This window comes from Hippopotamus amphibius, chromosome 3 (genome assembly GCF_030028045.1).
Source record: "Hippopotamus amphibius kiboko isolate mHipAmp2 chromosome 3, mHipAmp2.hap2, whole genome shotgun sequence".
NCBI lineage: Eukaryota > Metazoa > Chordata > Mammalia > Artiodactyla > Hippopotamidae > Hippopotamus > Hippopotamus amphibius.
This window is the reverse complement of record NC_080188.1, coordinates 130232698-130260249: the sequence shown is the minus strand read 5'-3', so window position 1 is coordinate 130260249 and position 27552 is coordinate 130232698. Positions and strand designations below refer to the sequence as shown.

The following is a 27552-nucleotide window of genomic DNA, read 5'->3' as shown; positions in this document are numbered from 1 at the left end:
TGACTATGTCAGGACACGTGGCAAAGGGCAAGGAAGGTCACAGGTGGAGTGAAGGCTGCTAGCTGGCTGCCGTTAAGATGGGGAGGTGATCCTGGGTTATCCCCGAGGGCCCCTGAAATCCCAGGGGTCCTTAAAGTGGAAGAGGCAGCAGAGACTTCAGAATCAGAGTGGTGGGGATTTGAGGACTCGGCCTACGGGTGCCGGCGTGGGAGGTGGAGGGAGGGGCCGCGAGCCAAGGATGGGGGCGCCTCTAGAAGCCAGAAGAGGCAAAGGAAGAGGAGGTTCACCCCTGGAGCTTCCCGCAGGCAGGAGCCCCGCCCGCCCCTTGATCTTAGCCCAGCGAGACCCCCGTGGATTCTGACCTGCAGGACTGTATACAGTAATAGACGTCTAGGCTTGGGGTCATTCATTAGAGCAGCCACAGGGAGCTAAGGCCCTGTCCTTAGAGGGGCGTGGGATAAAGTTCGGCTGCCTTTGGAGATCAGGGTCCCTATTTTCCTTCCCCTGCCTGGCGAGGCCAGTGTTCAACACCCAGAAAGTGCTGGACCAATGACCTGCAGCTGATGTAGTGATTGAGCGAGAGAGTGACCCAAGCTGCCCTGGGGGAGCGTGAGAAGTGGCTTCAGATCAAACTCGTGCCCCTCAGCCAGTGTTCCTCGGAGGGGAGGCCCTGACCCCTGTGCCCGGCAGTGGGATGGGCACAGCGCTGTGACCTGCAGTGTGGAGCTGGGCTGTGCAGGCTGCGAGCTCCACGGGCCGCCCCTCCGGCCTTTCCGCATCCTGTCCGGGCTCCAGCCAGCCCTTCACACTGGTTTGCCCCCTTTTTCGTGTCCTGGGGTCTGGCCGGGGCGGGAGGTGATGGTGAGCTCGGAGACCCCCGCCAGCCCCACACCTGCATCCCGCCGTCCCGCCTGTGCCCACGGGGGCCTCTCCCCACGCTCGTCTGTGATTCTCCGCTTTGCACGGTGCCCATCCACATCTTCGGTTTTAAAAAAGAAAAGTTATTTCTAGCTTCATCCCCAACGGTAATTTCTTTCCTGCTTGTGGTTCGGATCCTGCATTCAGCTCTCCAGCCGGGTGTAGCCCGAACCGTGTCTGATTTAAAACCCGCCGGAGATCACAGGAGCCGGCGTGGGAGGGAGGCTTGGGGATGCGAAGCTGGGGGTGGGAGTTGGGCAGCCCGGCGCCCTGTGCCCAGGCAGGAAGCGCCACCTCGCAGGCCAGCCCGGCCCTCCCAGCTCTGCCAGGTGCCCCTGTGAGGAGGCAGTGGGGCCCCGCCTGCTCAGGGTCCACTCTGCCCTTCTGCCTCTTTGGGGTGAGGGGCTGAGAATAACAGCCGAGAGGGCATGGAGTCCAAGGGAGGGGCCAGAACAGAGGGGAACTGGGGGTGGGAGGGGGGAAGCAAAGGACCACTTTCCCTTCTCCCTCTGTCTCTCTTTGTATCTTCATATCTCTCTCTGTCTCTGGGTGTCTCTTTCTCTCTTTGTCTCTGTCTCTCTATGTTTCTGTGTGTGTCTCTCTCTGTCTCTGTCTCCGTTTATCTCTCTGTCTCTGTGGGTGTATCTCTGTCTCTGTCTTTATCACTCACCATCTCTCTCTGTCTTTTTTCGTCTCTCTGTGTATCTCTGTGTCTGTCTCCATCTCTGTCTCCGTTTATCTCTGTCTCTCTGTGGATCTCTGTCTCTGTCTCTGCTTTTGGTGGGATTGAGGCTCAGCTCCAGAGGAACACCCGGACAGGACCCTGCAGGATGCCGAGGCCCCAGCTCTCTGTGTTTCTGTCCTGCACAGCGAGTGACCTCAGCCGTTCAGCTGCGGACTCCAGTCCATGGTCAGCTCAGGGGTCTGAGGGTCAGCAGTGCAGGTGGGCACACTGGGATTCTGTGCTCAGGGTCTCACACGCCCAGAGTCGGGGTGTCCCCGGGCTGAGCTTTAGCTGGAGGCCCTGAAGGAGGACCCCCTCCCCCCAGCACTCTGAGTTGTGGGGGGGACGAACCAGGCAGTGCGACCTGGAAGTGTTTCATCATCTTTGCACTCAGTCTCCCGTCCGTGGCTGATCCAGGGTCTTTATCCCGGAGAAGGGAGATGTCTAGACCCCCTGCATCCCTAGTGCCCTCCATCTGGCCATGTGAACTGAGGACCATCAGCCTGTGGCCAGGTCGGTGGTCCTCACTGAGGGTGCACTGCCCCCGTACAGGCCATGTATCGTCACAGGCAACGCCAGCACGTGGCACCTGGAGGCAGGTGTCCAGGGCTGCCCTGGCCAGCAGCACCATCGTGGTGGACGGGACCCCAGCCAGGCCCCAGGGTGAAATCCAGTGATGCTGCCACCGTCCACTTGGGTAACGAGAATTTCTACCCAGAGCGACAGCGTAGCTGAAAGACAGTGCTCTTGTGGCTCAGGAAACCGAAAATCCATGTGAGCTGGGTCAGGGGAAGAAAGGTCCTCCACTGTAGGGATGCAGTGGCCTTTCCTGGACCCTGAGGGTGGAACATGTGGTCCAGCCTCCCCTGGCCCTGGAAGCAGGATGCAATGGGGGCGGGGGGGGGAGGTCAGGAGCCAGGCCAGCTCAGCCATCTCTCTAGGGCCACACGTGTGTCATCGCCTCCCCAGGCCTCTGGCCTCAATCTCCCTCCTCTGCTCCTCTCCCCACACAAAGTGTTCCCACACTGACAGCCTCACAGCCTGAGTGGAGGTGTCTTCTCTTCACACAGGGAGCAGAGACCGGCCACTCCTCTTCCAGGCTCCCCAGAGGGGGTCTGATGGGCCGAGCCAGGCAGCTCTAACCAGGGCGTGAGTTTCTGCGTACAGATGTGGTTGGGGTCTTCCTCTGTCCTGGGGGCACATAAGGCTTTTAGAGAGCAAAGACCAAGACAGGTTCTTGGAGGACAGCAGTGGCTGTCAGGCCGCCTGGAAGGGACTTAGATGTGTGAAGGTATTTCACCCACCCCACCAGGCCATATGGTCAATCCTGCTGCTGGCCCCATATTACAGATGAGAAAACTGAGGCTTGGAGAGGTTGTTTCCTGCCCGGGGCCATGCAGCTAGCAAGGACGTAAGTGCACATTTCCTTGTCTAGATGCAGGCTTCCTTCTCTGCCTCTCCCACCCACGGCATCTCACAAGCGAGGGGACCATCCCACGTGGCACCTGGGTGGGGATCGGGGCCAGCATGTCCATGAGGCCTAGGCCCTGCTCCGGCATTCTTGCCTTCTCCCGGCAGCCATCTCTTGACCCTACAGCCCACCTCCTCCTCTCCAGCATCCTTTGAATTCTTTTTTGGCCTTTCAGAGTCTTAATAAATTTCTTTGAGAAGGTTCCTCTTCCTATTTCCTTTGCCAGAAACAGTCACACTCGAGGCTCAGAGGCCATCAGAATCCCCCCGGATGCCCCATCCTGGCTTCCTCTCGAGCTATATGGGATCCTCTTCCCAGCAGCTCTGTGTAAAACGCTATTTTAACTGCTGACAATCTGAGGCTTGTCATACAATCTGTCACTCCCTTTCACGAGTCGCAAGAGGTATGTGGAATGGAATTTCTAGGGGTTTTTTTTTTTCCTTTCAGTGTAGATTTTTCTAGGCCATATTCCGAGAAAAGCTTTTGGAGCATATCGGCGTAATCACCGCATGGTCCTCTCCTAGGAAAGGGCGTTAGGTCCCTAGTTACGTTGGTGGAGGAGCGGATGTGCCATGTGGAGAAGGCAGAGCAGCTCTGGGGTCATTTTGTCGAAACGTCTTATTTGATAGTTGAGAAAATGAGAGCCCAGCGTGGCAGAGTGAGGTCCCACGTATTCACCACCAAGGTCAGGTTGAGAGCTCCAGTTTCTCAGTTTGTAGGACAGCTGCTTCCACTCATTTGGCAGTTGGAACTAAACTCAGCCTCTGTGCTGTATCGTCAGCTTGTCACAGTCAGACCCAAGACGGTGACAGTGCCAGAGTGAGATGAGAACAAAAGGGTCCAAGAACACATGGGTTTTATCCTGGTGTTCAGTACTCCACAGCTGTTGAGCACCTACTGTGCTACCAGACTGGGTTGTAGGAGGTGGGGACCCAGCAGTGCAGCGAACTGTGAGCTGGGGAAAGAATGTCCCAGAGGGAGTCTAGCAAGTGCAAAGGTCCTGAGGTGCAAATGAGCTCGTCAGGCTTCAGGAACAAAAAGGAGGCTAATAGGGTGGGTCTAGAGTGATTGAAGAGGGGAGAAGGATGGGAGAAGGATGGGAGAGGAGGGTTCAAAGGCAGGAGGGCCACATAGTATCAGGCCTGTGTCATCAGAGGACATGAGGATGGGAGTCAAGTTCCATTGGGAAACTATTGGAAAATGTTAAGCAGAAAAGTGGCCTCACCTGATGACGTTTTTTGAAGCTTCTTCTGTCTAGGGGTTCAGGAGATGATGGTCATTCAGATGGAGCAGTAGTGACTGCTGGCCTCCAAGCTGAGTGGGACTACAGATATTTCTGAGCACCTGCTGTATGAAGCACTGAGCCTGGACCTGGTCCTGGAGGTGGGCCTGGTTGTGAGCTACTCGGTTCTTGCCTTTGAGAAGCTTCTACGTGGTTTAGGAAACAGACGAGTGAATAGTCCCCTCACAGTGGGTTGGGTTTTCTGCCTCCTTTGTCGTAAGTAGAGAGGCCTCCTCTGAGACATGCAGAGGCCTGTGCTGTGTGCCGTGCTCCCCCGTCCGATGAGATGCACTCCTGTTGTCTGTTGTGTGGTTTTCCTTTTTCTCCTAGAAGCTATGAGCATCCTCCCAGACAAGGGGCCAAACTCAGCCTCTGCCTTAATTTTGTCTGGGCTTCCTTTCGACACTTGCCAGGACTCTTTTAGTTGACAGAAAGCCAGGTCTGCCAGGCTTGAGCAAATTATGGAATGTACTGACTCACATGACAGAGAAGGCCATGTGTGGTCTGCATCAGTCAGCTGAGGCCGAGGAAAGCTGCAGTAACAAACATGCCCCGGATCTCAATGGCCTGAAACCACCAAGGTTTGTTTCCCACTCAGGCCACCTGTTTGTCATGTGTCCCAGGGGGTATACATGGGGACCCAGGCTGATAGAACAACCACCGTCTCAAACATTTTGGTTGCCACGCCCATGGGCAAAGAAACAGTGGGGGGGAGGAGGGGAGGGCAGGGAATCTTGAATTGGGAATTAAATGTTTCGTCCATCCAGGAGGTGATGTAAATCAGTTCTTCTGAAAACTCATTGGCCAAAACTAATTTCAGAGATTCATCCAACCACATGCCCAGAGGGAGAAAAGCCAGAAATATTGAATGAGTAGCCCTGGTGACCACCACAAGCGAAGATCCAGGGGTTCTCAGCATCAGGACTCTTGTGGACCTCTGTCCCTCGGCCCTGCCTCCTGCTGTGTGCGGGCTGCATTTGTAGGCTGGTTCTCCCTGTGATGTGGTGTGACAGCCACTGTTTGCCCATAGCCCATGTCCTCCCACCTCATGGCCCGTGAGCAAGCCAAGATCACCTCCTTCGGCATCCAGACCTCAGCACATCTCAGAAAAAGGCCAGCGGGCCCTCCATGGCCACATGGGCAGGTTGCACGTGAAGACGCCTCCTCCCGGGGCCCCAAGTGCATGCTGACCCAAGAGGCTGTGCTGTGCCGGGTCCCTGCCACCTGCTGGCTGGGTGACCTCCAGCAACTCATTCAACCTCTCTGAGCCTCACCTTCCTCACCTGTAAACCAGGGATAGTAACAGTAAAATCGAGCTCATGCAGATAAAGCACTTAGAATACACGTGGCCCCGCGGGGATGTTTGGAAACATCATAGCTGCTGGCTGCTGTCGGCTGGGCCAGGGAGGCACAAAGTCAGGGGTCTGCACTCGTAGGCTGTGTGACCTTGAGGGCCACCTTGGGAGGCAGAGGGGGCTAATCCTACGTGCACAGCAATACCACATAGCGCTTCGCACTTGCCAAGCCCCATTCCAGCACTTTCCGTGTATTAATTCACTTAGTCCTCAGTCACTTCCCTGTGAGTAGGAACTATTATTATCCCCACTTTACACATGCAGAGCCTGGCGACTTGCAGCCAGTGAACGGCAGGGCTGGGCTCTGAATTCAAGCCAGTCTAACCTCAGAGCCCGCATCCCTCATCATGGCTCTCTGCTACTTCTGCAAATCAGCAACAGGAAATCCACTTAGACCTGGCAGCTGTGGGAAGACCCAAGAAGGTGAAAGACTTCATTTACTGAAAAAAAGAGATAGTTTAGCAGAGCTGCAGTGATGATTAGAATGATGTTGGTGGTGGTGGTAACGGTGAAGATGCTGTGATGGGGGTGATGCTGGTAGCAATGGTGAGGATGCTGGTGGTGGTGATGCTGTCCCTCAGGACCCCTTTCTGCCCTTCGGGGCCATATCTCAGAGCAGAAGTCTGACTATGTCCCGAAGCCAGAGGACAGAGAAGGCCTGTGCAGTGGAAGTTTTTCACAAAGCAGTCAGAGATAATATGATTCCAAAAGCTCCCCTTTCTCTTACAAAACAGTTGTGGTGGTGCTGGGGAATCCATTGTTTTTAAGGCCAGCTTAAAAACTTGGTAAATCTCGTGTTGGTCTCCCTCTTTTGTTTAAAATTTTCTTGGTCCATGAAATCCCTAAGTCTGGGAACCACTGGCTAACTGACCTAGAAACAGTCCCTTTCTGAAACATTTGTTTCCTCTGGTAGACATGTGGACATGTATACACCCCCCCCCCCCACACACACACACACACACATTGACTACACCCTCTGCTCCTGGGACCTGGAACCTGGAACCTCTGACCTCAGCCAGGAGCCTGGACCAGCCAGCTCTCAGAGCCCAGCGGTTCCCTAGACAACCAGCACAGAGCCGCCACGTGGGGCTTAAGCAACAGGCCATTAAGAGTAATGATAACAATTAACAGCCCGTCCCCACGGCCATTCAGTGGCTTCATGAGCTGCTCTGCTTATCCCCACAAACAGGTTCCAATCCCACCTATCCGTCCAGGGCCCAGCACATATGTGCCCCCACACAGATGTCACAGGGCTGGCCTGGCCAGATGCACTGCCTGGCCCACGTGCTCCCCCCGCCCAGTTATCTGGCTGCAGGGCCTCAGCCAAGCCCGCAGAGGGTCAGCATCCATTAGCTTTATCCCCAACCCACCCCCAGGATCCTGAGCTGCAGAGAACAGAGCTGAGGCCCCACCTCCTCTCAGCATCCTTCTAATCCCTGCACGTGGGGCACAGGGCCTGACCTTCAGGTGGACTTGATAAATGGTAACTAGATTTGAACACGTACATGATGTAGGACGCCAGGGAGAAGAGGAGGACACGGAACACCTGGGCACGTTCGGTCTGGCTGCCAGGCAGGGGACGTGTGTGCAGCTTGGCTGGACCAGTGCCCTCAGGCCGCTCTGACAGTGTGCAGTGTGTTTCTATTTGCTGAGTTACAATGGACTGTTGAGATCAGGTCAGCAAGCTCTGACATTGGGTATCTGCCGGGAGTTGGACGCCAGAGGTGATACAGAGAGAAATAAGGCCAAATCCCCGTCTCTGAGCCCCATAGCAAGTGCAGGGACTCGGGCCCTCTCCCAGGGGTCCATTGGTGTGGTCCGCTGGTTCTGGGCCTGGGCCCTGGAGCCCATCTGCCAGCCGGGGGCCCGCCTGCCCCTGCCATTTAGCAGGTGTGTGCCTTTGCCTCAGCAGTCCTCACCAGCGCCATCTGTAAAATGGGTCCAACAACCTTACCTCCCTCACTGGGCCACTGTGACTAGCGAATGGGAGTGAATGAGCCCAGATGACCACAAATCATGGCCCAGGGGAAGGACTCAGTAATTGTTAGTGAGGACAAAGATGTTACTGTCTGAGGTTCTTGGACTCTTTAATCAGTGGAAACTGATCAGATGCCAGACAAGAAATTCAGGCCAGGTTTTCTTGGGACTGCCGCTGCAGCACAGGCGAGCAAAACAACAGATTCCCTTGCCAGCCCCCAAGGTGGGCACGAGCTGCTTGCTTAAATGGGGTGAGGATGGGGGTGGGTCAGCGGGCTGGGTCAGGGGAGCGGCTTAGGTGGTCTGCCCACCCGCTTGGTGGTGCTGTGCGCAGCGATGGTGTGTGATACCCTGCTTTTCCTCCCCGTAGCTTAGAAGCGGCAGTTGGTTAGTGGCTTTTTTGTGGCTTGTTGTCCATAATTGGCCCCAACTGCACATGCGTGTGCTTATTTTTGGTCCCTTAGAGTTTCTTTGTATCGTTGCTCAAGGAGAGGAAGAGATGTTTGTCCAGGTGCAAACACTCCAGCAAGGGGCCCCAGGTCCCAGCCTGTCTCAAAGACAGTGGTGACGTGGCAGAGACACACTGAGCAGAGGCGAGCGCCTCACTGCACAGCGAGGACACCAAGGGTGGCGTGAAACGGAGGGAAAGCAGGGGGGCCACCCCGGGCTGGACATGGTGGGACCTGCAGGGTGGCACGCGCATCCCCCCCCGGGGAGCCGTGACAGACCAATGAGTGAGGACAGGAGCTGCACTTGGAACAGGGCTGGTATACAGTCAGTGCTTAGCTGGTGTCAGGGACCGTGATGTTGATGAAGATGCTGTCGCCCGCCGGTCAGGGAATTGTAACTTTCGTATAGTTGGAGCCACAGGTGGAGTGATGGAAAGGGGTGGGGAGTCAGGGGAAATCGAGTCACAGAGAACCCGGCCACCAGTTGTTTAAGGCAGCATTAGCTGCTGTAACAAGCAAATCCTAGAGTCTAGCACAGGGCAGTACACGTTTGTTGCTCCTTTTAACAGATAATGCATAGAGACCCAGGCATTTGCTGGGAATCCCTGAGGATCCCATCATCCTGTCAGGCCTGGGATTCTGAGGTTTGAGCTGGGAGAAGTGGCAAGAGAGGGTAGAGAGAGCTCCCTGGCCTCCGTAGAAGCCAAGCTTGGAAGGGACACCCCACCCCCAACACACACACACCTGCAGTGGGATGTGCTCACGTTCCATTGGTGGGAGCTGGTCACCTGGCAATGCCTGGCTGCAAGGGGTGCTGGGAAATGTAGTCCTGGGCTAGACATCTGCACCTCCCACTCCCCATCCCCCAGGCACCACCACACTGCATAGTAAGGAATAGTGTGTTTTTGATGCACCTGCTGCCTCTGGGGGTGAAAGGGGCTGAGAGGTATCAGGCTGACCCTTCTCAGGGCCCTTGCACATGTTCACTTTTCTACTGAGCATGTGTACTTGGGTTTGAACAAAATCACGTTCACCTTGGAATGTGGAGTCAAGGAGACTGATGGCAGAGAGGTTATAGGAGTTTAAATCAGATTTTGACCCATTTTCCTGAAGACAATGCCATAATTTCTCTGGGCTTGGAGGAGTGTCCAGGAGATTTTATTCATGGAGGAGAATATCTAAATGGTAAATCATAAGCCGCTGTATTTCCTGCACCCGTGCTGTTGTGGATTTTTTCCCGCCAGCTCTGAGCTATCGATTAAGTCTAATTACATCATTCATATAATTTCCCATGAAATTTACATCAAAATTTGCTGAATAAGGGAAGTAAGCAGAGGACTTAATTAGGAACTTAATCATGTTTGTTTTTTCTTTTTTTTTTTTAGGAGAAAGCAACTATAATCAAGAAAATAACAATAAACATTATTTCCCCAAAGCAATCACCCGCAGGTTCTCAGATTTGCTAGAAGGGTCCGCAGCACCACTTAAGAATACCGTTCTAGCAGATTCCAGTGCCGAGTGGGGGGCTGCTGTCCCTGCTTGAAACTGCAGGGCCCTGTCTTCTTTGCAGAGGGCATCCTCCACCAGCCGAGGACCTTGGGACTCTGCCTCCTGTGGGGAACGGAGCTGGTGACTCTCCGGTAGTCAGCCTTGAGGTTCACCTGCATCCCCCACCTTTTGCAAAGTTAGGCCACAGAACGAGGCCTCGTCTTCCTCCCAGATCTTTCCCCTGGAGAGCGGGTCTCCCACTTCGTAGATCAGATAATTGAGGGGCGTGGCCAACCTCGTGTGGTTTCAGCGTTCGAGGACTGTGACTCTTTTTTTTTTTTTAACAGACAATAAACTGCATATATTTAGAGTGTACAATTTGGTATCCCAATCTCCCAGTTCATTCCCCCCCAACCCTCCCCACTTTCCGCACTTGGTGAGGACTGTGACTTTCTAAACAATGTCTCTCTTCCCTCTCTGTGCAGAAACTCGTGCAGACCGCAGCAAGAAACTCTTCCGGCACTACACAGTCGGCTCCTATGACAGCTTCGATGCGTCCAGGTAAGATGTGACTCTTTCTCTTTGACCCCTCTGGTCAAAGATGCTGGCAGGTGTCACGAAAGCACTGAACCATCTTGCATGGAGCATTCGGGCCCCCTTGGCTTGCTTCCCCCGTGTGTCCCCCGTCACTCCCCGCCCTGAGTGTGGACTTGGTTGATGGAGACCACTGTCTTCCAGAGGACCTGCCCGAGAGGTGGTCTCTGTGCCGCATGTGGTTTGGGGTCGGGCTGGAGTGCTCTTGGTGGGTGGCCAAGGGAGAGGGCGGTCTTTCGAGGGTAAGGAAAGCTTGGCGTTGTTTTGGGGGGAAAGCAGTACAGATGGTAAAGGTGACAACACTCAGCCACACGAGCCTTGGGCAGCACCAAGGTAGCAGCGCCCCCGTCCCCAGCTGGGGGGATATGAGGATGCCCTCTGGATTTCCACCTCATTTGCATTTTCCACGTTCATTCCTGCCACTGAGTCAAAGATTTTGTACAAGGAGGGCTCATCCCCGTGACAGTGAGCAGGCAGAGATTTTAAGGTGGGTGATTTGCTTTCTGGATCTTTCAGGAGGGGCTTGTTTGGTTCCTGTAGAGAGCAGTGCCGCGTGGGGTACGGGTTCCGACTTTCCAGCAGAAACCACACTCGTGTAACACGGGGAGGCGTCCTCGGGTCTCCTGCACCTCTGCCTTTTAACTCAGGGGGAGGCGGACACAGGCCGGGGTCTTGCTGGTCGAGGGGTGGCGCCCTATTTTTTGGGTCACAGCTCCAAGAGCAGCTGGAAATGAGCAGCACTTCCAGCCAGTGTTCCTGCTGCCACATCAGCTTCTCTGCCTCTAGCTGTCCCTAAGCACGAAGTTCCCCAGTCCGCTTATTTCTATCACAAACACTAGTCCCCCTACACTGGGGACCTGAAGGGTGTGGAGAAGGGCCCCTGTATGTGGGGAACCTGTCCCCCTCACCAGACAGAGGGTTCTTAGTGGACAAGAGGCTCCATGAGGATCAACCAGCCTGGGACTCAGGGGAGGGAGGGGTACACGGCCCCTCTGCATCCCGCAGGACGGCCATCCGTGGGCCCCTTCTTTGTACCCCACCCACCCCATCTCCTGAGATACTCCAAGCTGGAGAAGGATCTGGACCCCCTGCCCTGGGTTCTCCCCAGACTCTCAGTGGGGTCTTGAAGTTCATCTGCCTGCCAAGAGATCGAACCTGGTTTCACGTGTTTGTTTTCACTGTGTTAAAATTTACATAACCTAAAAAATTACCATAAAGTGCACAGTTCAGCAACATTTAGTACCGTCATGATATTGTGCCACCATCACCTTTATCTGGTTCCAAACCATTTCCGTCACCCCCAAAAGAAACCCCCTAACCCATTAAGCAGTCCCCATTTTCCCCTCCCCACGGCCCCCTACAGCCACCAACCTGCTTTCTGTCTCTAAGGATTTGCCTGTTCTAGACATTTCCTGGAAAGGGAATCCCGCAGTATGTCGTCTTCTGCGAATGGCTTCTTTACCTAGAAGAATATTTTCAAGGTTCGCCCATGCTGTAGCATGTATCAGTGCTTCAGCCCTTTTTTTCCGTCTAATTTTTTATTGTGGTAAAATATAAATAACATAAAATTTACCATCATAACCACATCTAAGTGAACAGCTCAGGGGCATTAAGGACACTCACATCATTGTATAACCATCACTCCATCCATCTCCAGAAAACTATCATCTTCCCAAAGTGACCCTCAGTCCCCATTAAACACTCACTCCCCATCCCCTCCCGCAGCCCCTGGCCCCCACCATCCTGCTTTCTGTCTCTGGGAATTTGACACCTCCTATAAGTGGAATCATATAGTATTTGTCCTTTCATGTCTGGCTTCTTTCACTGAGCTTACTGTCCTCAAGGTTCACCCATGTTGCACCAGGTGTCCCAATGTCCTTCCTTTTTGAGGCTGAGTAATATTCCAGTGTGTGGATGGACTGCATTTTGCGTATCCGTTCGTCCGTGGATGGACACTTGAGTTGATTCTACCTGCGGGCTGTCATAAACATGCTGCTGTGGACGTTTGTGTACAAGTATTTTATTTTGAACACCTGTTTCCAGTTCTTTGGGGTGTATACCTAGGAGTGGAACTCCTGGTTACCTGGCTTTAGCGTTGACCTGTCCCGACCATCTTTCTCTTATAAACAAGATGCACTAGAACAGAAATGCCACTCCCAGCAAAGTGCCCAGGCCCCTCTTCCAGGGGCTTTGCAGACTCTCCAGGTTGCCCACTTTTTGACCTGAAAAGCCCCAGTTGTGATCCATGGCCTGGCCACCAGCCCAGCCCCGAGAGGGCGCTCAGAGGTTGCTGGCTTCCAGAGCGCTGCGTTCACCCCTGGCTTCTGCTGGTGAGTCTTTATCTGGGTCAGATGAGTCGTTTTTGCCTTAGCAGGAGGCCGCCTGTCCAAGTGGACCCTAGGCCTGTGGTCACGGCGCTGTCACGCTTTGCTTCCATTTTAGCAGAGAGGGCGCCTGAGGCTCCGTTGCCATGGTGACTTGGAGAGCTGTCCAGGCTCGGAGAGGGGCTTTGGAGGGAAGGGGGCCTCTGAAAGCTGGAAGGGTCCCGGCCATGGCTTGCCCACAGGCTGTGGCTTTTGCAGAGCTGTGTCCCCATGAGGTCCGTCGTCGGCAGAGAGTGGCCAACAGGGCACCCTTGGTGTTGTGTGTGTGAGGCCGGGTGTACACGTACACTCAGAGCTCGAGACAGGCAGGGCTGCTTCCCCACAGAGGAGCCATTGAAGGGCCCGACTTGATTGAGCTGGGAAAGAGAGGACCCTGGGGCCGGGCTGTCTGGTCCACGTGTCCTGTGGCTGAGAACAGGCCCAGAGCACACCAGGGATGTTCACGGCAGCTTGGCCGACAGAGGACATGTGAAACCATCATGGCTGTTCAGGGATAGGGCAGAGCCGTCTTGGGAGGTGATGAGCTCCCCGTTGTTAGAGGAAGTCAAGCAGGTGGGCATCATCGTGGCGGAATGTCGTAGAAGGTTGGACTAGATGACCTCCGAGATCGTGGCCGGGTCTGCATCCCTGTTTTGGCCCCAGATGAAAGCTTAGGTTCTACGTGTGTACCGACTACCTGCTCCATGCCAGGATGTGGGACCACAGAGGTGGGGGACAGCTGGCCACACCTGGGTCACACGGTAGCTTCTAAGCAGACGGTGAAAGCTCTGGCATTGACCACAGTTTAGGAGCCAGCCCTCCCTTCGCACTAGAAGGAATCAGGCCGTGGGCCTCACGTGACCAGGTGTTACCAGGAAAGGAATCAGAGTAATGCTGGTGCTATTTGTTGACCTCCTGCCACGTGCAGCCCGCCTTGCCCTGATCACAGCACCGCTGACCACCCACCCTCCCAGCCATCTTGAAATTGGGGTCATTTTCCACTCAGCAGGAGGTGACTGGAGAGGGGACGGGAGGGCCAAGGTGAGGATCTGGCCCTCGGCCACACGAGCATCTAAAGCCGTCAGAGTACAGAGCCCGTGCCCTCAGGCGTCCCCCCAAGGTGAAGATGTTATTGCCCCAGGCTGGCCAAGGGATTAGCCTGGGATTGAGGAAGACTGGTGAGGATGACAGCCCAGATTTTCTGTTGGGACAGAACCATCACCCCGTGACAGGTGCTGGCAGAGTAGAGCAATGATGTCGCCTTGGTTATCGCAGGGCCTCCGAGCTTTTCCATAAAGGGTGCAGGTGTCAGCCTGTGGGATCCTACTGCATCCCGAGACCGGCCTTATCCAGACTGTGAACTTGGCAGGGGCCACGGAGGGCAGGCAGTGAGGGAGCCCACTCTCCGTTGTCACCCAGGTGGCTGGTGAGAGCAGCTCTGGGGCGGGTGCCGGAGCGAGAGGCTGACCTCTGGTCCTCTGGGTGTGCGGCAGAAAACGTCCGAGGGCCTTGCCTGCCACTGTGCAGGCTCAAACCAGCAGGCAGCTTGTTAGCCTGCCTCCAAATTCGTGTTAGGCGTGATCCAATGAGGCGCAGAGGTCTGGGGCCCGCACCAGCCCCCTGGACCTATCACCCCTGGTCGGCAGTGGGGTGACCGTCTGGGCAGGCAGCTGGTGGCTGCGGCCGCCGCACTGCAGATGCAAATGTGATGAAAGAAAATGCCATGGGAAGCGAGACTCAATGGAAACAGTTTGTGAATCAGTCAGGAGGTTTCTCCCCTTCCCACCCCCTCTTATGTCAAAAACTTTACTCAGAGACTCAGAGCTGGGAGCGGAATGGCGGGAACACACCCGGTCGTGGTTGAACGTGTCTGGTTGCTCCAGCTGATTCTGTCCTCAGATTCCATGCATGTGTCCAGCCTGCACATGACAGAAGGGTCTAGAAGCCTGGACACGTGGTCAAGGTCAGAAGGCAGAGGACCTGGGGCCATTTCTACACAAGACCTTATAGATATTTCAATGTCATTTTTTAAAAAGCTTCTCAACACAGGGGATGGGGTCTCAAGTTCTCACTGCCCTTAAATCAGACCCTCAGCCTCATTAGCCTGGGGTATCCAGCGGGGGCAGGCGGTACCTCAGGGTCTCACCCTGGGATGATTAGACTCCATCTGTCCATCCCCCCATCCATCCATCCACCCAACCAGGTACCCATCCATCCAACTACCTGTCTATTCGGCCAACCAGCCAGCTAGCTGTCTTCACAGCCAGCCAGCCAGCCAGCCAGCCATCCACCTGTCCATCCACCCACTCAGCTATCTACCCACACCATCTATACATCCATCCATCCACCCATCCATCCACCTGTTCACTCATCCATCCATCCATCCCCTCCCTTCGTCTATCCACCTATTAGCCAATATTCAGCACAACCTAACTATTCAGGAAGCTAAGGGTATGGGGGTAAACAAGACAAGCTCAGTTTCTGACCTCATGTAGATTAAAGTCTAATTAGTGGAGATAGCAACAGTAATTTATTTTATTTAACAAATAAATAAGTCAGAAAATCCCTCGTGGTTTCGCTGTGAAGCACATCAGCGGTACTGTCAGGCAGTCTCTTGGGCAGGTTTCGGAAAGCCCGCTTTGGATAGGGAGCGAGGGAAGGGCTCTCAGAGGAAGTGACTTTTGAGTTGAAACCTGGAGGTCTAGGAGGAATCAGCAAATGCAGAGGCACTGAGAGGCACTGGCGTGAAAAGAACCGGATATGCAGGGTGGCAGGGGACTAGGAGAGCAGAGAGGATGAAGGGAAGACCTGGGGCTTTGTGGAAGCAGTCTGCATTTTTCACGCTTGCAGTGGGAGAGACTGGAGGGCTTTAAGTGAGAGGGTGACATTGGGTCTGGTTCACTTGGCTGCAGGAAAACAGACCGAAGGATGAATGGACGTGTTATGAGACCATCGCCACCGTCTTGGTATGGTCTGATGACAGTGGTCTGGGCTGGGGAGGAGGGAGGGAGGGAGGGGTGGATGGATTCAAGACATGGGGTGAAGCTGGGGTGGACAGGCCCCGGCAAGGCACTGGATGTGGGGATGAGGGAGACTAAGGGGCGTTCCCCCCTGCCTTGGGTTTTATAGGGAGGCACACCCAGAGGGGAGGGGGCGTCAGACCTGGTACCTGCCGGCAGCTCTGCTGCTCTACTGCAGCTTCTCATTTGCTCAGAAGGAACGTGTTTACAAAGAGCTTGGGGAAAGGGTCTCAGAAGTGGTGAGATTTCATTATTCCTCTCCCTTGGTGAGACCAATTTGCTCTTGGAGATTGAATTAGAAGGGCGGCCAGTCACACCCATCCAACCCATCCACCGGTCGAATATCCTCTAGCCGTAGCTGCTTATTTTCATGGCTTTCCGACACCACAGTCCAATTTTTATGTCTTTTTAAATGGGTAATTGGAAATAGATACACACAGTCAGAAAATTCAACGTGTGCATGAGAGCCACAGCGTGAAGCGTAGGGCTTCCTCTCCACCTTAGCCCGCAGCCCCCATTTCTGTCCCCAGAGAGAACCTCTGTTACTGGTTTCCTGAGGATCTTTCCAGAGGTGGACTCTTGAGTACAGACGCATGTGGGCTTATTATCTGGCGCCTTTTAAAGCCCTTGAAAATAGAGCATGCTAAGTTTTCCATCTGACTTTCCAACTAAGTTCCTGTGTGACGTCGGGCAACTCGCTGCCCCTCTCTGTGCTTCGGTCCCTGACCCCCAACCCAGTTTGCAGAGCGGAGATCACACGTCCGACTTGTGCCGCATCCCCAGCGATGTTCACGTACGAATGAATGAGAAAACATGTGTTTAGTGCTTGCAGCTCCTTCGAAGCATGTGCTATATAAATCCAGAGGGATGCTGAATTGTGAACGGTGTGTGGGTAGCTGGCTTGCCTTTGAAACCCTAACTCTGTGTTCTGGAAGGCTGCCTCGGTGTGTAGGTAGTAATAACTGAATGGCAAGAAGCATTGATTTCCCCCATTCTTCCTCCACCATCATTTTATATTTTTATATTTTTTGTTATTCCTTAGACTCGAGAAAGAGGGATCAACCTCTGAGAATGTGCTCTGGCTGGATTTTTAAGGAAGCACACTCTTGTTTTCCTCTCTCCTGATTAATGTCTGGATCCAGCGGTTAGTCGTGCAGCCCTCGGGGCAGTCCCTTTGGGGGAGGGAAAGAGGTGGGCTTGCTTTTTATTCGATAGATATCTGTATTTGTAATTTTTTAATTTTTTACATATCTGGATTTTTAATTTTTCACACACATCTGTATTTTTAATTTTTAATGTTTTTAATTTTTATTTTTAATTTTTTTATGATGTACTGCTTTTGTAATTTTGTGAAACCAAGGAAGAGAGGGGTGGCTCTCTGGACCCAGGCAAAGTCAGAAGTCACCCCAAGTGCACGTCCCCACTCTCCCACCTCCCTCTCCCAGGGCGACCACATGCTTACACATGGCAGCTGGGAGCCAGGTCTCCGTGAGCACCAGTCACAGCCTCAGGGAATGCACCCCAGTCTGAGCCTGTTAAGGTTCCCCCCAAAAAATGCCCTTCCTTGCAGTCTGGTCCCCTCCTCCCTTTCCTCCTCACTCAGTTCATCACGAGGGTCTGAGCAGCCCTGCCTCCTCCCCTCTCCATCCCCCTGCCGCCCCAGGTCGGCCCCCTCAGCGTTAGTCCACACTCTCTGTCCCCCCCACTGTCTGACAACCCAGAAGACCCACTCCTTAGTCACTCTCAGACTAACGTTTCCCCCCCCTCACAGATTTTGGCCCAAGTGCTACGTGCATGTGATAAAGTAAGTCATTAATTTAGCAAACCACAAGGCAGGGCTGGGAAAGGAGGGAAAGCCTTGTCTTCCCACCTCTCCCCAGCCTCGTCCACACAACCCCACGCAGCGGAGGGGCCGCTTTAACTGTGTTTGCTTCATTCTTCTGGTGGTGAGCTCCTGACTCTCCGATTACCCCCTTAGGTCTTAATTTAACAACGTCAAGCACCATCGATTCTTTGCTGTGAAAGAGGAAGCTTTCGTCCACCTACCGCTTCTCTCCCCAGTTTTGAACAGTTACTGTAGATCTGCTGATTACCTTTCAAGAACATTCTCAAACACCTCTCTTGCTTAATAAATTTCAGACAGTATCACGTGACCCTTTGTTATATTTACGTCCATATTTAAGTGTTCCAGTTTCTGTCTGTAAGCTGGATTTGAAAGTTCAAACCCGGCAGAAAACATTACACTATTATGATAATGTCAAGGTTTACATCCGCTCCGGGAGTGGGGCTAGGACTCCAGTTCCTCTTTCTAGACCCATGAGAAGGGTCTTTCCAACATCACAGGCCAGTGGGTGCTTGTTTCTTCCACTCCATCAGTTGTTCAAAATCACGACACATTTTTGCTTAGTTTTAGGGTCATGATGTTTGCATCGCCTTTCTTCTTTTCTTGTGGCAGAAGAATTATGTCTTCTTTCGTATGTCATCAAAATATCATCCTGCTTCTTATGTATCACGGGGACCTCTGCCACTCTCCTCAGAGCTCTCTGGCTCTTGGCTCTGATAAGGAGTTCCCAGGGGACACATCATTTCTGAGAGTCCCCTTCCTTGAGCTACTGGATAAGAGAGCTGTGTCCCTAACCCTTGTCCCGCTGGGGCACGTATTCAAGTAACAACCTCAAAAAAGGTACCTAGAGTATAAACTGTCACGTCTGAATAGTCTCCGATTTTTAAACGTGCTCAGTTTCGTAGAATTCCAGATTCAAGATGGTTATCCTTCCGAGTGACGCAGGCATCGCTTCTTTTTCCTCTCGCCTCTCCTTATTGCTGGTGACGGGTTACAGGGCTGATTCCATTTACTCCCTGGAACTTGGTGGGAATGTCATTGTATCTATTCTCCTCCCTTCTCTGAAATGCCCTGGTGGTGGGTCTGGGTGTGAGTCTTGTCTTTATCCCCTGTGTTCACTGCCCTGGAGGCACCTTCAGATGGAAACGGCTTCGGCTTTAAGGATATCCTCGAATTCTCACCCCTGGAAGACTCCCTCCCTTCTCTGACTCTGTCTTTCTGGATTTCCCATTGGCCCTTTCGAGTTCGTTCCCCTCGTCCCGTATTCTTTCTCATGTCTTCCAACTCTCTGCCTTTTTGCTCTGTATGCTGGGAACGTTCCTCAACTTCCAGCCTCTCCCTGAAAGTTATTATTTTGACTGTCACATTTTGATGTTCCAAGAGCTCTTCCTTCCAGTGATGGGATAAGCTTCTAAGGCTTGAGAGAAGGGGTTTCTGGGTCTCTTTAGGGACAAACCAGACAGCCTTGCATGGGCAGGTCTCTGGACACAGCTGCTCTCAAGGCAGAGCCCCAGCCAACTGCATGTTCCTTTGGGTCAAACACCAAAAAGAGAGAAGCCCGGAAGCCTGTCCCTTGCCCCGCCCCACCCAGGACCACGAAAGCAGACAGACACTGGTTCCTGTGCGTGTCTGTGGGACAGGAAGTAGGATCCAGATTGACGACTGAGGGGCCGATGCGTTTTTGTTTTGGAGTGGGCACGCGCGGAGGAGCAGGTGGTGGGGTGGGGATGAGAGCAGGTCCTGGGGTTGCTGGGTCCATGCTGGGTGTGGAAAGTGGGGGCACCCTCTGGTTGGGGAGGGGCGCGCAGTGTGAAGGGCTCAGACCTGTGTCCCCCACCCCCGGACACCAGGCTTGCCCCACCAGCCCTGTGACCCAGATAAGACCATTCATTCTGCTCCACCTGGTGTCAAAACCCAGCAAATCAGCAGCTGTGATTCTGCCTCGGCCACAGGGCTTTGAATAGACAGTTACGCAGGGAGCAGGGCACGGGCCTGGCTCTTAGTGTGTGTCCTGGGTGCGCTCTGGGTTCCAGCCGTCGGGATGGCCAGGGGCTGCTGGCCTGGTGGGGCAAGTGCACTCTGGCCTTAGGGCGCTGGACTCGGTGCTCTGGACCTTCCTGGTGTCCCCAGACCCAAGTGAGGGGAGGTGGCCTGGCTGGGGAAACGCCCAGAGCCCTCCACAACAGCAGGAGTCTCCTCTTGACGGGCCCGGGGAGCAGCTCAGAAACTGCTCTGCAGGGCCGTGGGGCGCCCTGGGCCACTTTACCGGAGCAGCTGAGCCTAGCCAGCGAGGATCCCAGGACCACCCTGCTCCAGGGCAGAGAAGCCGGGCTCTCAGAGGCCCAGGGCTCTCTCATCAGCCTCTTCCAGGAGGCTCTGGCACCTTTGTTCTGGAGCTGGTGGCCCCTGCCTGGGGGCTGGGAGGCAAGTCCCTCCCCACAAGAGAGGCGCCGGGCTGGGCGCTCCCTCAGACCACATTTAGAACATGCCCAGGTGGCCAGTGGGTGTGCGGGCTGGGGGAGCGTGGGCGGATGGGGGGACGATGGAGGAGCTGGGGAGGCTGGGGTTCTGGGCGCACCTCCAGGCTGGGCTGTCCTGTGGCCAGCCTGTTCCCCACAGGGGTGCAGCAGGCGTGGACCAGCACGGCACGAGAACCTCCCAGCCCCCAAAACGCCCAGCTGGTTTACACTGGTTCTTCCTAATGTCTTCCGTGGTCACTGCCGCCAGAGCATCCCTTGCCTCTGTGCTGCCCCCACCCTGTCTGGCCTCTCCCTGCACCAGTCCTGTCTCCGCCCTGGTTTGTAGCTTTTGCCAGTGTCCATAGTGTGGCTATTCCCTCCATGGCTGATTTCAAGCTGCCAGTGTGAGGTCACCGAATGCAGAGCCGGCCCTGCGAGCTGGTAGGAGCCCACAACCCCACCCCCGGCCAATAGCCACGTCCCTCCAACCCCCACAGCCCTGGCTCAGGGTCCGAGACACAGCCAGCCCTCAGATAAGTCATCAGATGAACTAATGTGAAGTCCTGGGGGCAGCTTCAAGGCCAGGCCTGCTGGGTAAGATGCTGGGGTCCCAGTCCCAGCCCTGACACTGGCTGCCTGCCTGGGCCTCAGTTTCCCTACCTGTAAAATGGCTACATCATCCCCTTCCAGTTATATACTTCTGTACATTCTGCTTAAAAATGCTGTCCCCAAGCCAGTGGGCACCTCTGTGTGAACTTCTGGAAACTGCAGACCCCGAGGTGCAGGCACAGGCAGCCAGTGGGGGCACCAGGCCAAGGAGGAGTGTGGAGGCCAGTTCTTTCTCAAAGTGTCCCCAAGGCTGCGCTGGCACCTCGGGAGATGCCCTGCTGAGTACCCACCTCTGGCTAAGGCCTGGTGCCTCGAGTCCTCCTCCAAGAAGCAGACGGAGCCCCCACCCTCACCCCCAGTGTTTGTTGTCTAACTTGGAAGGAGCCAGAGGGAGAGGCAAGCAGACCCCAGTCACCTGGACCAAGGGGTAGCCGGGGAGCTGCTCTGCCTCTGCCCCTTCCCCTCTGTACCTGCTGTATCTGTGTCCTCCAGGACAGGACCAGGGCTGGCTCTGACTTGTCACCTTTTCCGTGGTATCTGGCATAGGGCCTGGCAAGTGCCCAACCCTCAGAGAATGAGGAGTGGGGGTGAAGGCGGGTATAGGGGATGTGGGGACGGGAAGTGGATGAATGGATGGGTGGATGATGGGTGGATGGATGGATGATGGGTGATGGATGGAGATGGAAGGGTGATGGATGGGGATGGATGGGTGGGTGGGTGGATGGATGGATGGATGCCTGAGTGAGTGGGTTGGTGGGTGAGTAGATGGAAGGAAGGCAGACAAACCAAGGCTCTGGCCTCCTCATGTGGAGCACAGGCATTTCCAAAGCAGACGTGAGTGGGTAGCAGACGGCAGGCACTGGCCTCTCCCTGGTAGCCAGTCAGCCCTGAGTCCTGTCAGTCCCCCCAGCTGGTCCTCCACCCCCGTCGCTGCAGCCTGGGCCATATGCAGATTCCCCCTCCGCCACCGCTCACCTGGACTGGGCTTCAGCTCTCTGACTCATCTCCCAGCTACCAGGAGCTTTGTCCCCCTCCCAGTCCACCCACTCGAGTGGTATTTCTAAAACGTGTTTCCTGCACGCTTACAACCTGCACTGGACGCAGTCCATTCGGCGCCTGTGTGTGTCGTATAAGCACCTCCGCTGCACCCACAGGCCCCTCTGCTCCCTCCGTGGTACTCTGTGCCTTTGCCCTGGCTCTGCTTCCTGCACACACTCACCCCAGCCCCAGCTCCAGCCTAGGTCATCCTCCGTTCATCCCCTCCCCGACCTTCATCACACTTTCTGCAGTGCCGGCACTGGGGCCACCAGAGCACTGAGCACCTATTGTATGCAGAGCGCTTGCCCTACGTCCTAGCTTCTGGTCCTCACACAGACGTGGAAACTGAGGCTTGGTCGTTCAGAGCGTCCACTGACCCCAATTTCACACCCTCTTCTCAGCACCTCATCCCAGCCCATCGGGGAGGGGAACATCTGTGTCCTGCTCTGTGCAGATGAGGAAGCCCACAGTGGGGTGGCCAGGTGCTCTCACCCTCGGCCCTACGAGGATTCGAGGGACTTTCTCGTTTAGAACCATCCTGTGACCGTTTCTGATATATTACGTTCTGCGAGGGCCCTTTCTTCCCTGTGTCTTCAAGAAGCAATGCAGTGGGGCATGCCCGCCTCACAGGGGCGGTTTCCTTTAGGGGTGATGAACATTCTGGAACTGGACAGAGCTGGTGGTTGCACAGCATAGTAAATGCACTCACTTCCACTGAAGTGTTTTCTCCATGATGGTTAATTTCATGTTTTGTCGACCGCACCTCAATTATTTTGAACAGAAAATAATCTGGCCATTTTAAAAAATTTATTTATTTGCTTATTTATTTTGGCTGCGTTGGGTCTTCGTTGCTGCGCACGGGCTTTCTCTAGCTGTGGAGAGCAGGGGCTACTCTTCATTGTGGTGCGCGGGCTTCTCATTGCGGTGGAGCACAGAGTCTAGGTGCACGGGCTTCAATAATTGTGGCATGTGGGCTCAGTAGTTGTGGTGCACAGGCTTAGTTGCTCCACAGCACGTGGGATCTTCCTGGACCCAGGAGCAAACCTGTGTCCCCTGCAGTGGCAGGCGGATTCTTAACCACTGCGCCACCAGGGAAGTCCTGGCCTTTTCTAAAGTTCGGTTTAGTCCGAGGAGCAAGCAGGCAGGACCGGACCCAGGCAGCAAGCGAAGGCAAGGGCCAGGTCCAGGGGGTGGGAAAGGGGCCACCACCCTGCTGTGCCTCCAGGGCAGAAGGACACCGGTCTCGGCTGCCAGGACACTGGCCCAGGTGCAGCCGCCTGGGGCCTGCAGGAGGGTGTGGCCTAGAAGCCCTGCTGCCTTGCCCTCACCCCACCCCTGGAGGTGGGTTACACGTCTGCAGCCCCAGGATGTCTGTCCACACTCTGGGTGGCTGGCGGCTGGCAAGCAGGGCTTTGCTGACTCCCGCCCGCCTCCGCTGATCAAGATCTGAGTGGAGGCTGGTGCGGTGGCCGGAAGCCTAGTGTGGTGGGTGGCAACCCCATGTCCCCAGTTCCTGGCCTGGAGTTGACCCTGCAGAGCCCAGGCTGTCTGTGGACGAGTGGGGGCTCAAGGATGAGCAAAGGGGGCCCGGGGGTGGGGGTGAGAGTGCAGGAGAGGTGAGGTCCTCGGAAGGTTGGAGCTTCTGAAGCCGGGTTCTGGCTGGAGACTGTGAGGTTCTTCCAACCTGTTCTGTAAGTGTCGCCTCTATCTGCTCATGAATCACCTTTTCTGCCAAGCCCCTGGAGATCTCAGATGGGACAACAGGGGTCCTCTGGCAGCACCACCTGGGGACGTGGCTGGGATGGAAGTCAGGGACCTGAGTCGGGTACCGAGGGAAGGTTGAGGTCCTTGGCTTCATCTTTCTGTGTCACGATGTCTCCATCCAGGAAATGCACAAATGCTTTACTCTTCCCTTAATCTCTTCCCATCTGTGTGCTTAGAGTTTCTTTGTCCTGATGGGGACACCGAGGCAGAGAAGCATGTGACCCCTCAGAAGTATCGCTGCCATCAGCCCCCCTCCCCTGGAAGGACAGTGGGGCACCTGTGCGTCCTGCCAGGCACAGTGTGGGGGCAGGGGTGGGGCGCCTGTGTCCTGCCCCAGCATTCTTGCCATGGCCTCACGTCCCTGATGGGGGAGAGCATGGAGAACAAGTAAGACGGTCTTAGGAAACGTGCACGGTGTCAGGCTCTGGGGGCCATTTCCCGTGTTTCAGGGTGATGAGTGGATGAGGTGATGGGTTGATGAAGACCCTCGGGAGGGGCACTTGGGACCCAGCACTTCGTCCATCTCTTTTTATGCGTTCGTGGAGAAAACATGCATCACACGTGCAGAGCTTCTGTTTGACGTAATTGGCATGTGTGGTCAGGTGAATAATGGCCCCCAAAGACGTCCATGTCAAGTCCCCAGCACCTGTGAATGTCACCTTGTATGGCAAAAAACGGAGGCCTTTGTAGATGTGGTTAAGGATGTGGAGATGGGGACGTTATCCAGGGGGCCCTAAACACCATCACAGTTGTCCTTAAGAGAGGGAGGCAGAGGGGGACTTGAATACAGATGAGGAGGAGGCCATGTGAAGACAGACAGAGGCTGGAGGGACGTGGCCACAAGCCCAGGGAGGCCTGGAGCCCCCAGAGGCTGGAAGAGGCAGGAAGGACCCTCCTCTAGGACCCCTGAAGGGAGCTGCCCCAGCCGATGCCTTGATTTTGGCCCGGCGATGACGGACAATGAACTTCTGCCTCCAGAACTGTGAGAAATTTAGCTTCCTCTGTTTGAAGCCTCCCAGTGTGTGGCCATTGGTCACAGCAGCCCCAGGACTCATGCAGGACCAACAGGACATGACCAGTTCCGTGGAAGCGGCGGAAAGTGGGTGCTGGTCAGTGGGGGGAGGGCAGGTCGCTGCATTAAACGGAGACACCGGGTGGACCCCGCTGAGAAGGTGGGGAAAGTTGGGGGCGGGGGGCAGGGAGCATCAGAGGAGAGACACCTGGGCCGGGAGCGAGGCTGGCGCCACCCAACCTCCCAGGGCGAACCCTCTCCTCCAAGTCCCTGCTTTGCCCCCTCTGCTGTTTCGCCTCCGGTGTGTCACCATCTGTGCCTTGGTTTCCTCCCCTGCAGGGTGAGCCCTGACCTCTAGGCATGTGGACACCGCCTGCTCTCTCGTACGGTTTAGGGCATGGGCCCCAGGGTACCCAGCGGCCTCCTCCTGGCGGGTAGCTCGGTCCTTCCGGTCTGGGGAGTACAGCAGCACCACCATCCTGGACACGCCTAGCCGTGCCCTTGAGGAAGACTTTCTCTGTCAGTCCCTAAAACCGCTCGCTGGGTCACATGCACTCCCGCCCACTCCCCCTCGGAAGGCTGGGGCTCGCTCGCCCTCTGACCAACGGTGTGGGACCCCCGTTTCTGTCACAGGGAAAAGCAGCTGCCTCCCACGTGGAGAAAGCCCCCCTAACCCCTGCAGGTGGGGTCCCTTCAGGTTTCAACCTCAGCACATCCAGATCCCACTCCCGTAACACCAAGGACGTGCGTCAGCATCCTCACGCAGCCAGCACAGCATCCCGTGTGTTCAGGACATCAGGGGGGTTTCTGTTACTGAACCCAAGAGCTCCTACGTAGAGACCAAAAAAGGATGGGTTTTCTCTGAGGGACACGTAGGGGCTTCCTGCCCCCACTCTGGTCACTGTGTTGGCAGACTGGGCTTGGACCACTTGTTAAACCAAAAGGACTGAGCAGACAGGAAACGGAACGATCTGGGAAGCCGGCGTGCTCCAAACGTCCCTGCTCCCCCCGTGTAAGTGGGGGGCACCCTCCCCCCCCGGGGAGGCAGTGGGAGCCCAGGGCTGCCGGTGGATCCAATTTCCTGGGGTGTCCGCACGGACGCACGGGGATGTGCACCTCTCGGCCTTCACGGAGATAATTCCCCGGGGCGCCCGCATTCCATCTTCATCTCATTAGTCTCTGTGCTGGGAATCTGATGGACTCTTTAACCTTGCAGGATGAGGTGCCCGCCAGCCCCGGCTGAAATTTGTCAGTGTCACGTGTGGGCTTAGAGTTGGGTCTTACAAAGAGCTTTCTTCCAAATTCCCCTCCACCGGGGACCTGGAAACACAGGGGAACAGTTCCATGCACGAGCGGTCCACAGATGCCCTCCGGGGCGACCCCACACCGAGGAGCAGGGGCCCCTGAGCCGCCCATGTCACTGCCCGGCTCTCTTCCCAGTCAGGGCGGGTGACAGCAGAGCCACCAGCACACGGCATGGTTGCCGTTTCAGTGGGTAATTGCATGTGGCCTAATGACTGACCTGACTTTGTTCCTCCAACCACTGGAAAGCGTGGCTCACGAGGAAGGACTGCATGAATGTTTCCGCCATGGTACCCATGTTGACCTTTTTCTCTCCCCTCCGCCCCCCAGCGTCGCCCCAGGCAGGGCCTGGGATGTGATGAGCCAGCCCCACATCCGCGAGGTTTGGTAGAAACTTTTCATCCCCAGCCTGCATCACAGGAGGGGTGGCTTGGGTGGTGTGGTGGTCCGAGTCGAGGCTCCCCAGAGACGCCCATGCCCTGATCTCCTGGACGTGGGAATGTCACATGGCCAGGGAGAATTAAGGTTACAGATGAGACCTTGTCAGAGTGTCAGCTGACCTTAAGATTGGGACATGATACTGGAGCATCTGGGTGGGCCCAGATTTGATCACAAGGTCCTTATAGAGGGAGGGGGAGGGTCCGAAGCAGTGGGACGGGAGATATGAATGAAGAGCAGAGGCTGGAGAGATGGAGGGAGGGGCCACAAGCCAGTGGGTACAGGCACCTCTAGAAACAAAAAGGCCGGAAACAGATTCTCCCCCAGGACCCCCTGGAGGAGCCAGCCCTGCCACACCTTGATCTTAGCTCAGTGAGACCTGCACCCTCCGCCGTGTAAGAGAAGAAATCTGCATTCTGGACACCACCAAGTTTAAGTTGTTCCAGTAGCGACAGAAACTAACACAAGTGCTTGTGAGCAGTGAGAACAGACCCTGGCACAGGCCTTCCCATCCCAGTTCACCGTGAGCACGTCGCTCCCTGAGACAGCGAGGGAGGGCCCCACTCTAGGATGGGGAGACTGAGGCTGCAGGAGTTCCAGCCACTCATCCAAGGCCAGGAAAGGCCTCGGGACCTCGGCTCCTCTCCCCGATGGTTCCCACTGCACCCCCTCCCTTGCTCATTGGCCTCCTTGGGACCCCCGGTCATCCCAGAGGCTTGCAGGACAGGAGGTGAGATCTGGGCTCTAGTGCCCACTGGGAAGATCAAGGCCGTCCCCTGGCTCTGAGGCTGTGCCTAGGAGGAGGGTAGGTGTTGGCTATTGCAGAGGCCCCAGCCAAGCTCCCACCTGCAGCCGGGATCACGGTGCATAGGGCAGGGCTGGGCCTTGGAGGCTGGACTCAGCTCCTGGAGCAAGGCAGCCTTGACCAGAATGACATCAGGATGGCGCCCGGGCTTCTCTTCACTCACCTTCTCCAGCGCTGCCCACTCAGGAGCTGGCCACACCCGGCCAGGATGCTGGCTGTCCCGGGAGCCTCGGAAGCCCGTGGGGCCCTGAGGGATCCTTCTTGGCCCCGGCACCTGTGCAGACAGAGCACAGAGCCGGCGTTTGCCTCCTGAGCCCGCAGCATCCCCTCCGTGCAGCCTGTGCCAGCCCCAGCACTCCGCGCGATTCACTCCCCGAATGAGTGACCTGGGCTGCCCTGCAGGAGCCCGCACACCGGGCGGCGTAGCACAGCACAGATTTGTCCTCCCCAGTTCTGGAGGCCAGAAGTCTGAGATCAAGGAGTGGGCGGGCCCGGCTCCCTTCTGAGCTCCGGGGAAGGATCCTTCCTGCCTCTTCCAGCTTCTGGGGGCCCTGGGCATCCCTGGGCTTGTGGCCGCGTCCCTCCAGCTTCTACCTGGTCTTTGCATCACTTTCTCTGTCTCCCCTCTTATGAGGGCAGCT

The 27552-nt window shown here is 55.7% G+C and overlaps 1 protein-coding gene across 2 annotated transcripts in view; it reads left to right on the top strand.

Moving 5' to 3' along the window:
• Window positions 1-27552, top strand: part of SHANK2 (SH3 and multiple ankyrin repeat domains 2) — a 470853-nt gene that overhangs the window by 262424 nt on the left and 180877 nt on the right. For both annotated transcript variants that reach the window (XM_057729608.1, XM_057729609.1), the window contains one exon: window positions 10150-10225. In XM_057729608.1, the coding sequence (XP_057585591.1) occupies window positions 10150-10225 (76 nt within the window). The remainder of the gene's footprint in view (window positions 1-10149; window positions 10226-27552) is intronic.